The 12698-nt window shown below is 38.6% G+C and overlaps 1 protein-coding gene across 1 annotated transcript in view; it reads right to left on the bottom strand.

The window, feature by feature from the left end:
- Positions 1-12698, bottom strand: part of LOC123649673 (zinc finger protein 33B) — a 56169-nt gene that overhangs the window by 32466 nt on the left and 11005 nt on the right. Inside the window, exons 3-4 of the mRNA XM_045567846.1 lie at positions 10633-10777; positions 10267-10362 (exon numbers count right to left, since the gene is read on the bottom strand). Coding sequence (XP_045423802.1) covers positions 10267-10362; positions 10633-10777 — 241 coding nt within the window. The remainder of the gene's footprint in view (positions 1-10266; positions 10363-10632; positions 10778-12698) is intronic.

The following is a 12698-nucleotide window of genomic DNA, read 5'->3' as shown; positions in this document are numbered from 1 at the left end:
ACTAAATTTTTAAAAATAAATAAATAAATCTGTTGACATTTGTTTATGGCCCAGGATATGGTCTATCTTTTGGAATGCTCCATGGGCACTTGAGAAAAAAGTGTATTCTATTGTTATTGGGCACTGTACTATAAATTTTGCTTCAATCCTTTTGGTTGATGTTTTATGTACTTTGAGGTTCTCGTTTGGTGCGGACACATTTAGGAACATTGCATTTTTGCTGGATTGATCCTTTTATAATTATATAATGTTCTTTTTGTCTAATAATTTTCTTTACTCTGGAGTCTACTTAATCTGCTATTAATAGGGCCATTCTTACTTCGTTTTGATTAATACTCGTATGGTTTATCTTTCTCTGTTTTTTATCAACCTATGTTGTTAACTATGTTATGAGTTTCCTATAGATAACATTTTGAAATCATGTTTTTTGCTTTACCAACACTGCCAATTTGTATTTTAATTAGTGTGTTTTCATCATTTACATTTAAGGTAAATATTGCTCTGTTAGGTTGCTATTTGTTTTCTCAGTTTCTCATTCATCTGTTCCTCTTTTCTTACTTTCCTACTGGTTACCTGAATATTTTTTTAGAGTCCATCTTGGTTTACTTATAGTGTTTCTAAGTATAGCACTTTTAATAGTTTTCTTAGTAGTTGTTCTAGGTATTAAAATATACATATGTAACTTATCACAGTTACCACTGTGATAAGCATCAACATTTTACCACTTCAAGTGAAATATATAAATGTATAAAGCTTAACTCCATTTAGATCCCTTAACCCTCCCAACTTTTTAAACACAATTTTCTTAAGTATTCCTCTATATAGAGAGAAAATTGAATCACATAACTTTTGCTCTAACCATCAAATATGATTTCAGAAACTCATGAGAAAAATACTCTACATATTTATCCCTATTTTTACCAACTTCCAATGTTTTTTCTTTTCTGCATTCCAAGCACTCTTGTGTTATTTCCTTTCTATTTAGAGAACTTCTAGCCATTTATTAAAGGCAGGTATGCCAGTAACATTTTCTCTTAGTTTTCCTTTCTACTAATGCCTTTAGTTCTCCTTTCATGAATATATTTTCACAAGATATAGAATGTTTACTTGATACTTTTCTTTCAGTACCTGAAAAAATGCACTACTTCCTTTGGCCCCCACAGCTTCAGATGAGAATTCCATTGTCCTTCCTTGTGCAGTTTCCCTCTGGCTACTCTAAAGATCTTTAGTTTTTCAGAAATTTCATTTTCTTGTGCCTTCAGCATGGATTTCTCTGGATTTCTCTTATTTGATGTTAGCTCAGATTCGTGAATGTATAGTTTTGTCTTTTGCTGAATGTGGGACCTTTTCAGCCATTATTTTTTCAAATACTTTAAATACCTGTCTCCTCCCCTTCTGGTACTCCGATGTTACAAATGTTGGTTCTTTTGTGATTGCCCCACTTTCTAAATATTGAGAGAATCAAACCTCATCTCATTACCTCCACACCTTCCAACTCTGAGCCACCATAATCACTCATGAGGAAAACTACTACAGTCCCTTAGTGAGTCTCTATGCCCTCATGCCCTTTCCAATATTTTCCCCATAGAGGTGAGAACAATCTTATACAAACATAAATCAGACATTGCTCATTTGCTGAAAATCTACCACTAAATCAATAATAATATGAACTTATTTAATAAGGCTTATGATACTCTTGCCTTTGGACTCTAGCTGCCTCCCTTACATCACCCTTTTCCCCTCCTCCTGTCAACCATTCCCCTTCAGCCACTGTGACTTTTTTGTTATTCCTCAAAACCATTGGGCATATTCTACCCAGGGCTATCAGCCTCTGTTAACCCTGCTGAAAAGAGGCATAATCCTCACAGCTCACAGTCATTTCATTCAAATTTCTGCCCTAACGTTGAACTCATTCAGATTTCCCCTGTTGTTATTAAAGTAGCACACTCTATTATCAATCTAACCTTGTTTAATTTCTTTGATAGTCTTTAACACCATAGGATATTTAATACACACAAATATAAATATGAATTTATGTGCTTAGGGCTACTTGTATAAACTCATTTAAGGTTTTCTTTCTTTCTTTCTTTCTTTTTTTTTTTTACTACTATCTCCTCAGCTCTTAGAAAATGACTGGCATATAGCAAATACTCAAAATTCACTTATTGAGTCAAAAACTGAGTATATAAAAGAATATCTGACAACAAAAGAAATTCAGGATAATGGAGATAAGGTAGGCAACTCAATTGCTTTGAAAAACAGAGAGTAGCCAAGAATAACAATAGTAAAGATGTGGCGGGCAAAGATTGCACTATGGGCAAGTATAAGAATGGTAAATATTAAAAAAAAATCAAACAGCAGAACTTTTTCGTAAGAGTGGTAATTGGAGGTTTGATTTAGAAATCAATATTCTTGGTCAGGTGGGAAGATGGCAGAGTGGAGGTGACCTCCTGGATTCGTGCTCCTGGAGAGGAAGGCATGGATCTCGACCTGCCACGGCGCTAGAGGATCGCTCCCCCACAGGAACAGCGGTATGAACCCACGGAGAATCACCATGGGACACAGAGAGCAAGAAAAAACAGAGGCGAGTGGGAAATCAGACCGAGATAATGTGGAGAGTGTGGGATGGAAAACAGACAGCGGAGTGCGGGACAGCTGTACCTGCCTCACCGACGAGTGAGGGGGTTCAGCCCCACAGCAAAGCGGCTTGTTCTCCCCACTGACCCCCACACCCACTCAATCAGGGATCTGACTGAAATTGGTGCAGAATCACCACAGGAGACCCAGAGCTCCGAGGACAGGTGACATAAGCGGGAAGGAGCTCAGACTCTGGCGGGTTTCCGCGGCGACATAACACTTAAAGGAACAGGCGCAGACCTGCGCTGAGGCAAGGGACTGCGAGCGTGAAATATTAAAGCAGGGTTTTTTTGTTCTTTGGCGGCCCCCCGGCCGGGGAGCTGCTGTGGGCTCTGGCGCCTGCCGAGCTCTGAACATTCTCCCCCAGCGACGGCGACCCGCGGGCACGTGGTCACCATCTTGGGTCCTACAGCGTAGCCGCCGCGGATCCATAGGGGGCCGCGCGGGTCCCAGAGCAGCTCCCTTTTATAGTCCGCGACCCCACACCAAGAGCTGTGGCTCTGTGAACTCTGTGGATGGGAGACATCAGCGGGAAAGAGCTAAGACTCTTTGTAATGGAATAACAAGGTTTTTTTTTTTCTTTTTCTTTCTTTTTCTTTTCCTTCTTGTTTTCTCTTTTTCTTTTTATTTTTATTCATATTGGTTTTTTAAATTATTATTATTTATCATTATTATTATTAGTGGTTTTGTTTGTTTGTTTTGTTTTTCTTTTTCTTTGTTTTTTTTTTTTCTCTTCTTTCTCTTTTCTCCTTTTCGGTGGCCCTCTAGCCTAGGAGCTACTGTATACTCCTGAGCTCTCAAGACCCCCAGCTCTGGTTCCTACCAGACCCTGAAAATTGCCCCCCAGTGCCAGTGATATGCGGGTGGGCAGCCGCCATTGTGCGATCCAAGGTCTAGCTGCTGCAGAGGCACAGGATGCCAGGAGGCTCCCTAGGAGGCTCCATCCCCTGGTCCGTGGACCCTCTCCAGGTCCCCTTCCCAGGTGTGAACACTGAGTGCTTCCCCAGACGCATGAGTCTGGAGCCTGGACCTTGGGAACATTGGGACAGGGTAGACCTTTGCCCGTGGGAGCTGCAGCAGATGGGGCACTGAGCGAGTGAGGGCACCGCCTCCTCACCCTAGCCAGTGTCTTTCCCGCGGAAAGAGACAGAAACCACACATCTAGAGGAAGAACCAAAAGACAGGGGAAAAAAGAAAAAGAGAGGGAGAGGCTTTCTGCTTGCAAATAGTGTGAATCCTGCCTGCTAACTGAAAGTCCACAACACAGTGATTTAACTTGCCAAACTGGTCTTAGGTCAAGCCAATCCTCTGGGAGTGGACCCATCAGAAGCAGGCCTCCAACTGAGATAGAAAAAACTCTAAACAACACAGAGCAGTCTCCCCCTCTAGACAAAGGAAGCAACATACCTAGATTGTTTCACAGCATAAAAACAGAGTACAAGGCATGCTGTTAACCAGACTAAAGTTGTGAGAAAAGACCTAACGATCATAGAGCCAGATGGGAAGGGCTCAGTGGAAAAATATGGGGAGCACAAACAACCAAACGGAAACCTCGCCCCCAAAGAGAAATACCAGCTCTCCTCCAATTGGCACAAACCAGATTCAGAATACCAACATGTTACTGGAAGAATTTCAGTATTGCATTATAAATAAGCTGAATAACATACAACAAAAAATAGATAACAAATACAAAGAAACCAAAAAAAAAAATCCAGGATTTGGAAGAAAAATTCACTAACGAAATTGAAATATTGAAGAAAAACCAACCTGAACTCCTAGAAATGAAGAATTTATTCAGGGAGCTACAAAACACAGTGGAAAGTCTCAAGAACAGGGTAGATCACACAGAAGAAAGAATTTCAGAGATTGAAGATAACTCTTTCTAATTAAATAAGACAGTCACAGAGATAGAGCAAAGAAATAACAAAAAGATCAGAGTCTTCAAGAAATGTGGGATTATGTGAAGAAGCCTAACGTGTGAGTTATCGGCATCCCTGAGGGTGAAGAAGATAATAAACAAGGGCTGGATAAACTATTTGAAGACATAATAGAAGAAAATTTCCCAGGCCTTGCTAAAACTCTAGATATACAGGTTCAAGAAGCTCAAAGAACCCCTGGGAGATTCATAGCAAATAGGAAAACACCACGTCACGTAGTCATCAGACTGACCAAAATATCCACTAAAGAGACCCTTCTTCGAGCTGTAAGGAGAAAGAAACAAGTAACATACAAAGGGAGGCCCATTAGAATTACGCCAGATTTCTCAACTGAAACTTTACAAGCAAGAAGAAGTTGGGGCCCCATTCTCACTCTTCTGAAACAGAATAATGCCCAGCCTAGAATCTTGTACCCAACTAAGCTAACCTTTCTATATGAAGGAGAAATTAAGACATTCTCAGATAAACAAGGACTGAGGGAATTCACCAAGAAAAGACCACCCCTCCAAGAAGTACTCAAAAGAGAGTTACACACAGATCATTACAACAAAGACCTACGAATGTAAAACCACCCAAGAGCTAAAGATCACATTCCAGCCACCACAATGGCTCAAGAGAGAAAACATAGCAATGAAGTTCTACCCAACAGATGAACAGAAATCTGTCCCACTTATCAGTTCTCTCACTAAATGTCAATGGCCTGAATTCCCCACTCAAGAGACATAGACTGGGCCAATGGATAAAAAAACACAAACCAAGTATCTGCTGCCTTCAGGAAACTCACTTAACCTGCAAAGATGCATTTAGGCTGAAAATAAAAGGATGGAAATCGATATTTCAAGCAAACGGTAGCCAAAAGAAAGATGGTATGGCAGTTTTAATTTCCAATAACTTAGTCTTTAAACCAACAAAAATAATAAAAGAAAAAGATGGTTACTACATACTGGTGAAAGGCACAATTCAACAAGAAGACATAACCATACTTATGCACCCAACCTAGGCGCACCCAGATTCATAAAGCACACCCTACTTGATATGAACCAAATCATAGACAACAATACTTTACTAGCTGGAGACTTTAACACCCCACTGACAGCACAGGACAGATCCTCCAAGCAGAAAATAAGCAAAGAAATAGTAGACTTAAAGAGAATCCTAGAACAAATGGGCCTGACTGACATCTACAGGACATTCTACCCGAAATCCACTGAATATACATTCTTCTCATCAGCTCACGGGACATTCTCTAAGATTGACCATATCCTAGGACATAAAGCATGTCTTAAAAAAATTTAAACAAATAGAAATCATACCGTGCATCTTCTCAGATCACAGTGGAATAAAAGTAATAATGAACCCTAACAGGAACTCTCATTCCTACTCATAGTCATGGAAGCTAAACAACCTTCTCGTGAACAACTATTTTGTAAAGGAAGAAGTCAAGTCAGAAATCAAAACATTCTTTGAATTAAATGACAAAGGAGACACAACATATCAAAATCTATGGGACGCAGCTAAAGCAGTCCTGAGAGGAAAATTCATTTCCATAAATGCCTATTTCAAAAAGACAGAAAACTTACAAATAGACAACTTAATGAACAGACTCAAAGAGCTGGAGAAAGAAGAACAAACTGACCCCAAACCCAGCAGAAGGCGAGAAATTATTAAGATCAAATCAGAATTAAATGAAAAGGACAACAAAAATACTATAAGGGAAATTAATAAAACAAAAAGTTGATTCTTTAAAAAGATAAACACAATAAAACTAGTGCAGACCCTATGGAAAGCAATATGGAGATACCTTAAACAGATTCAAGTAGACCTACCATTTGATCCAGAAATCCCATTATTGGGCATATACCCAGAAGAACAAAAGTCATTCTTTAATAAAGACACCTGTACCCGAATGTTTATAGCAGCACAATTCACAATCGCAAAGATATGGAAACAACCCAAATGCCCATCAATCCACGAATGGATTAGTAAACTGTGGTATATGTATACCATGGAGTATTACTAAGCTATAAGAAATAACGATGATACGACATCTCTTTGGTTCTCCTGGAGAGAGTTGGAACCCATTATATTAAGTGAACTATCCAAAGAATGGAAAACCAAGCATCACATGTACTCACCAGAAAACTGGTTTCCCTGATCATCACCTAAATGTACATCGGGGAAGGATACCAATTGGATATCAGACTGGGATGGGGGGTGGGAGGAGGGGATGGGTGTATGCCTACATGATGAGTGCGTTGCACACCCTCTGGGGAATGGTCATGTTTGAAGGTGCAGACCCGGGGAGGGTGGGGGGAAGGGGATGGAGGTATGACTACATGATGAGTGCCAGGCGCACTGTCTGGAGAATGAGAATGGACGCGCTTGGGACTCTGACTCTAGGGGATGGGCGGGACATGGACAATGTATACGACCTGAACTTATGTATCCCCATCATGAGCTGAAATTAAAAAAATAAATAAATAAATAAATAAAATAGACACACCACTGGCTAGACTAACCAAGAGCAAAAAAGAAAAATCTCTAATAACTTCCATCAGGAACATGAAAGGAGAAATCACGACCGATGCCACAGAGATACATGACATCATCTATGAATTTTACAAAAATCTTTATGCACACAAATTGGAAAATGAGGAGGAAATGGACACATTTTTAGAAACACACAGCCTTCCCAAGCTCAATCAGGAAGAAATAGAATTCTTCAATAGACCAATATCAAGAACTGAAATTGAAACAGCAATAAAATACCTTCCCAAAAAGAAAAGCCCTGGTCCAGATGGGTTCACACCTGAATTTTAACACACATACAAACATAACTGATGCCCATCCTATATAAACTATTCTCCAATATCGAGAATGATGGAATTATCCCCAACACATTTTACCAAGCCAATATAACATTTATACCAAAACCAGGAAAGGACGCAACAAAAAAAGAAAACTACAGACCAATTTCTCTCATGAACATAGATCCAAAAATTCTCAATAAAATCCTAGCAAATCGTATCCAAGTGCTTATTAAAAAAAATAATTCATCACGACCAAGTAGGCTTCATCCCAGAGATGCACAGGTGGTTCAACATATGAAAATCTATAAATGTAATTCACCACATAAATAGAAGCAAAAATAAAGACCATATGATCCTCTCAATAGAAGCAGAAAAAGCATTTGACAAAATTCAACACCTTTTCATGATAGGAACGCTTAACAAAATAGGTATAAACGGCACCTACAAAAAAATGATACAAGCCATATATGACAAACCCACAGCCAACATCATACTGAATGGGGAAAATTGAAAGCATTCCCGCTCAGAACTGGAACCAGACAAGGCTGCCCACTGTCCCCATTACTTTTCAACATACTATTGGAAGTGCTTGCGAGAGCTATCAGGCAAGAGAGCAGAATCAAGAGCGTCCAAATAGGAACAGAAGAGATCAAACTCTCACTCTTCGCTGATGACATGATGTTGTATCTGGAAAACCCCAAGGACTCAACCAAGAGACTCCTGGAATAAATTAATGAATTAAGTAAAGTCTCAGGTTACAAAATTAAAAAACACAAATCATAAGCATTCATACATGCCAATAACATTCAATCAGAGAACCAACTTGAGGAATCAATACCTTTCAAAATAGCAACAAAGAAAATAAAATATCTAGGAATATATTTAACTAAAGAGGTACAGGACCTCTATAGAGAGAACTACGAAACTCTAAGGAAGGAAATTGCAGAACACGTAAATAGATGGAAATCCATACCATGCTCGTGGATTAGAAGAATCAACATTGTTAAAATGTCTATACTACCCAAAGTAATCTATAGATTCAATGCAATTCCTATTAAATTACCAACATCATTTTTCACAGATTTAGAAAAAATAATTATACACTTTGTATGGAATCAGAGAAGACCCCGTATAGCAAAAGCAATTATAAGCAATAAAAACAAAATGGGAGGTATTGATTTTCCAGACTTCAAACTATACTACAAAGCTGTGGTTCTTAAAACTGCCTGGTATTGGCGCAAGGGCAGGGACACAGACCAGTGGAACAGAACAGAAAATCCAAATATAAAACCATCCTCATATAGCCATCTAATCTTTGACAAAATAGACAAAAACATACTCTGGGGAAAAGAATCCCTATTCAATAAATGGTGCTGGGAAAACTGGATAGCCACATGTAGAAGACTGAAACAGGACCCACAGATTTCACCTCTCACAAAAATCAAATCACGGTTGATAACAGATTTAAACCTTAAATGGGAAACAATGAGAATTCTAGAAGAAAATGTAGGAAAGACTCTTACAAACATTGGTCTAGGCAAAGAATTTATGAAGAAAACCCCTAAGGCAATCACAGCAACAACAAAAATAAACGAATGGGACCTGATTAAATTAAAAAGCTTCTGCACAGCCAAAGAAGCAGTCACAAAAATAAACAGACAGCCTATAGAATGGGAAAAAATTTTCACATACTACACATCAGATAAAAGACTGATAACAAGAATCTATTTAGAACTCAGGAAAATCGGCAAGAAAAAATCAAACAATCCTATCAAAAAGTGGGCAAATGACATGAATAGAAATTTTTCAAAAGAAGATATAAGAATGGCTAACAAACATATGAAAAAATGCTCAACATCCCTAATCATCATGGAAATGCAAATCAAAACCACAATGAGATACCACTTAACTCCGGTGAGAATGGCCTTTATCAAAAAATCCCAAAACAACACATGTTGGCGTGGATGCGGAGAGACAGGAACACTCATACACTGCTGGTGGGAATGCAAACTACTGCAACCCCTGTGGAAAGCATTATGGAGATACCTTAAACAGATTCAAGTAGACCTACCATTTGATCCAGCAATCCCATTATTGGGCATATACCCAGAAGAACAAAAGTCATTCTATAACAAAGACACCTGTACCCGAATGTTTATAGCAGCACAAATCACAATCGCAAAGATGTGGAAACAACCCAAGTGCCCATCAATCCACGAATGGATTAGTAAACTGTGGTATATGTATACCATGGAGTACTACTCAGCTATAAGAAATAACGATGATACGACATCCCTTTGGTTCTCCTGGAGAGAGTTCGAACCCATTATATTAAGTGAAGTATCCAAAGAATGGAAAAACAAGCATCACATGTACTCACCAGAAAACTGGTTTCCCTGATCATCACCTAAATGCACATCGGGGAAGGATACCAATTGTATATCAGACTGAGACGGGGGTCGGGGAGTGGGGGGAGGGGATGGGTGTATGCCTACATGATGAGTGCGTTGCGCACTGTCTGGGGAATGGTAATGCTTGAAGGTGCTGACTCGGGGAGGTGGGGGGGTAGGGGATAGAGGTATGACTACATGGTGAATGCCAGGCATACTGTCTGGAGAATGGACACGCCTGAGGCTCTGACTCAGGGGGATGGGCGGGACACAGACAATGTATATAACCTGAGCTTTTGTACCCCTATGAAGAGCTGAAATAAAAAAAATAAAATAAAATACAAAAGAAATCAATATTCTCAGTTACTTTCAAGGTTTAGAACCTCTAAAGAGATACTCCTTAAAAACATCTCACAGGTGACAACCCCTGAATAAACTACAGGGAAATAATAAATCCCCTGATGTTAATCTGTATAGTTCACATTAACTCACCTGGGTAGCTCTGGCTTGAGGACTCTTCCTTGAGTATCCATGGTTCCTCTCCTTGCTCCAGCCTGAAGATCACCTCTGGTTTGGTAACACAATACCCTGTTAATAGGAAATAATTTAGGACTTAAATAAGGCAGCCTAGACTTCATGGCCACTGAAGGAGGGAGAAGCTTCTGGAGCTGCTCAGTGATGATACCACTAGAACACTTCACTGGAGAGGTGAACATAAGGATCTTCTGGTGGTCAAAAGTGATCCATCCACACTCATTTTCTTAATCTTAAATATCATTAAACTACAGAGTGCCCATGGGCTTCATAAGCAAAAGAATGAAAAACACTATTTAGAATTACATAGTAAACAGGCCTTACCTACTGAGACCAAGTTGCTGTAGTTCTCCAGCATCACATCCCTATACAGAGACCTCTGACTAGGGTCCAGGTGCTCCCACTCCTCCTGGGTGAAGCCCACAGTCACATCCTTAAATGACAGTGACCCCTGGAATTTCTGTTCAATCTGAAATATTCAGAATTAGGTGACATGGAAAGAGACATATATGGGACTAATCCTTACCGTGATTATTGTTCACAGATTACCAAAATGGCCTACAAAATATTTGTACTGATTTATACTAATACTTTGGGGAAAAAGAGAAATCATAACAAATATTCTGCCATTGCATTAAGCTATTGATTCATGAAAAAAAATTATCAAGTCCCCACAATGTACCTGGAACAATTATACTTGTTGGAAATACTATGATGAATAAAAATCAAAGAACATACAATCTGGTAAGAAAATACATGCTGTGATATGTTACAAGTACTAAGGTGAAAGTACACACTAGACTAATATAATAAAGAAGGAGCAAAATTCATTCTATTTTGAGCTTCACAGAGGAAATACAGCTGTTGGTTGAATTTTTACTATACTGTGTTCTTCCTAAGCACAGCACCACCACATAAGCAAAGGCAGGGGGTGACCTTTAACACACGCAAGAAATTAGCAAACGGGCAAACAGCACAGCAGATGAGAATATGGCCTAGTGCTGTCATTTAGGGAATGGGTTACAGAGTAATCTAAGACTAACAGTCTCCAAAGTATTTGATCATTTACCATTTTCAAGAATATTATTAAACACTACAGCGTATATTTATAAATCATAGAAATAAATTTTCAATACATTTACTTTGAATTTTAAATTAATTCTCACTTAGATTTAAAACTGTAGAAAGTCAGCCCAATATTTTATTTCAATACATATTCTAGGTTCTAACCTTCAATTCTGGGACAATAATCAAGATACATACAAAATGGAAAGATTTTAGAGTGTACAAAAGATATCCAATTGGATCATTTTGGACATCTTCTAGGGGCATGCCTCTTTTAGGGACCATTGCTATGAGAAAGGAGAGCCAAGGAAGAGACATGAGCATATACTGAAATTATGCAACCAAGTATTTATTTACAGGACCAATTCTCTTGAGAAAAGGAAGGGACAGCTAAGGACAAAACACCACCACTTACATCAAGTACTAAAGAAGAAAGTGGGGTGCAAACAAGGCACTCACAATAACAGAAAGAGCAACAAAACACAGTCACCAAGTCACTGGGCAGAAAGGAAATGTTTCCTCAGGCTATCCACAGGAACAGCTGCACAGATACCAGGGTCACAAAGCCAGCCAGGGAAATTAGAGCAAAAGAGATTGGACACAGTATTTCAGGAAGACAGGTCTTAAATACACTAATTTTGAAGCATAATACTGGAGGTCAAAAATGAAAATAAAGATTTGAGAAACACTAATAACCTGGTGGTGTCAGAAGCTTATCAATGGTAAATCAGAAGGTTGTCAGAGAACTTAGAAAATATTCAAGAATAGAACCTGAGGGAAAATCATGTTTTAACTGATTTTCACAGAAACAGTAGCCCATGAAGACCATGAAGGAATTTTTGGAAAGGTAGAAATAAAAATAATAATGAATAGTTGTAAAAACTAAGAAATGACTATATGATCATATCAGTAAATGCAGAAAAACTTGACAAAAATTCTTGGCAAATTAGGAATGGAAAGGAATTTCTTCAATGTGACAAAAGATGTCTACATATACCTACAGCAAATGTCATGTTTAGTGGTGAAATATGGAAAATGTTCAACTTAAAAAACAGGACTAAGATAAGGATACCTGCTATTTCCAACTTTATTCAACATTTTCTAAAGTTCTTACAGTAATAAGGTAAAACCATTATGTACACAGAAAATTCAATAAAAGTACAGTTTTAGAAACTGGTTTCAAGTTCAATAAAGCAAATCTTAGGTATTTCTATAATAATTAAGGTAGTGTGATACAGGCATAAAGATTTTCAAATGTATCAACAGAAGAGAGAGCCCATAAACAGACCCACACCTATATGGCTATTTGATTCATAACAAGGGTG

Source organism: Lemur catta, chromosome 14, assembly GCF_020740605.2.
Source record: "Lemur catta isolate mLemCat1 chromosome 14, mLemCat1.pri, whole genome shotgun sequence".
Classification (NCBI taxonomy): domain Eukaryota; kingdom Metazoa; phylum Chordata; class Mammalia; order Primates; family Lemuridae; genus Lemur; species Lemur catta.
Note: the sequence above shows the minus strand (reverse complement) of the source record. Positions and strands in the feature narration are given on the sequence as shown.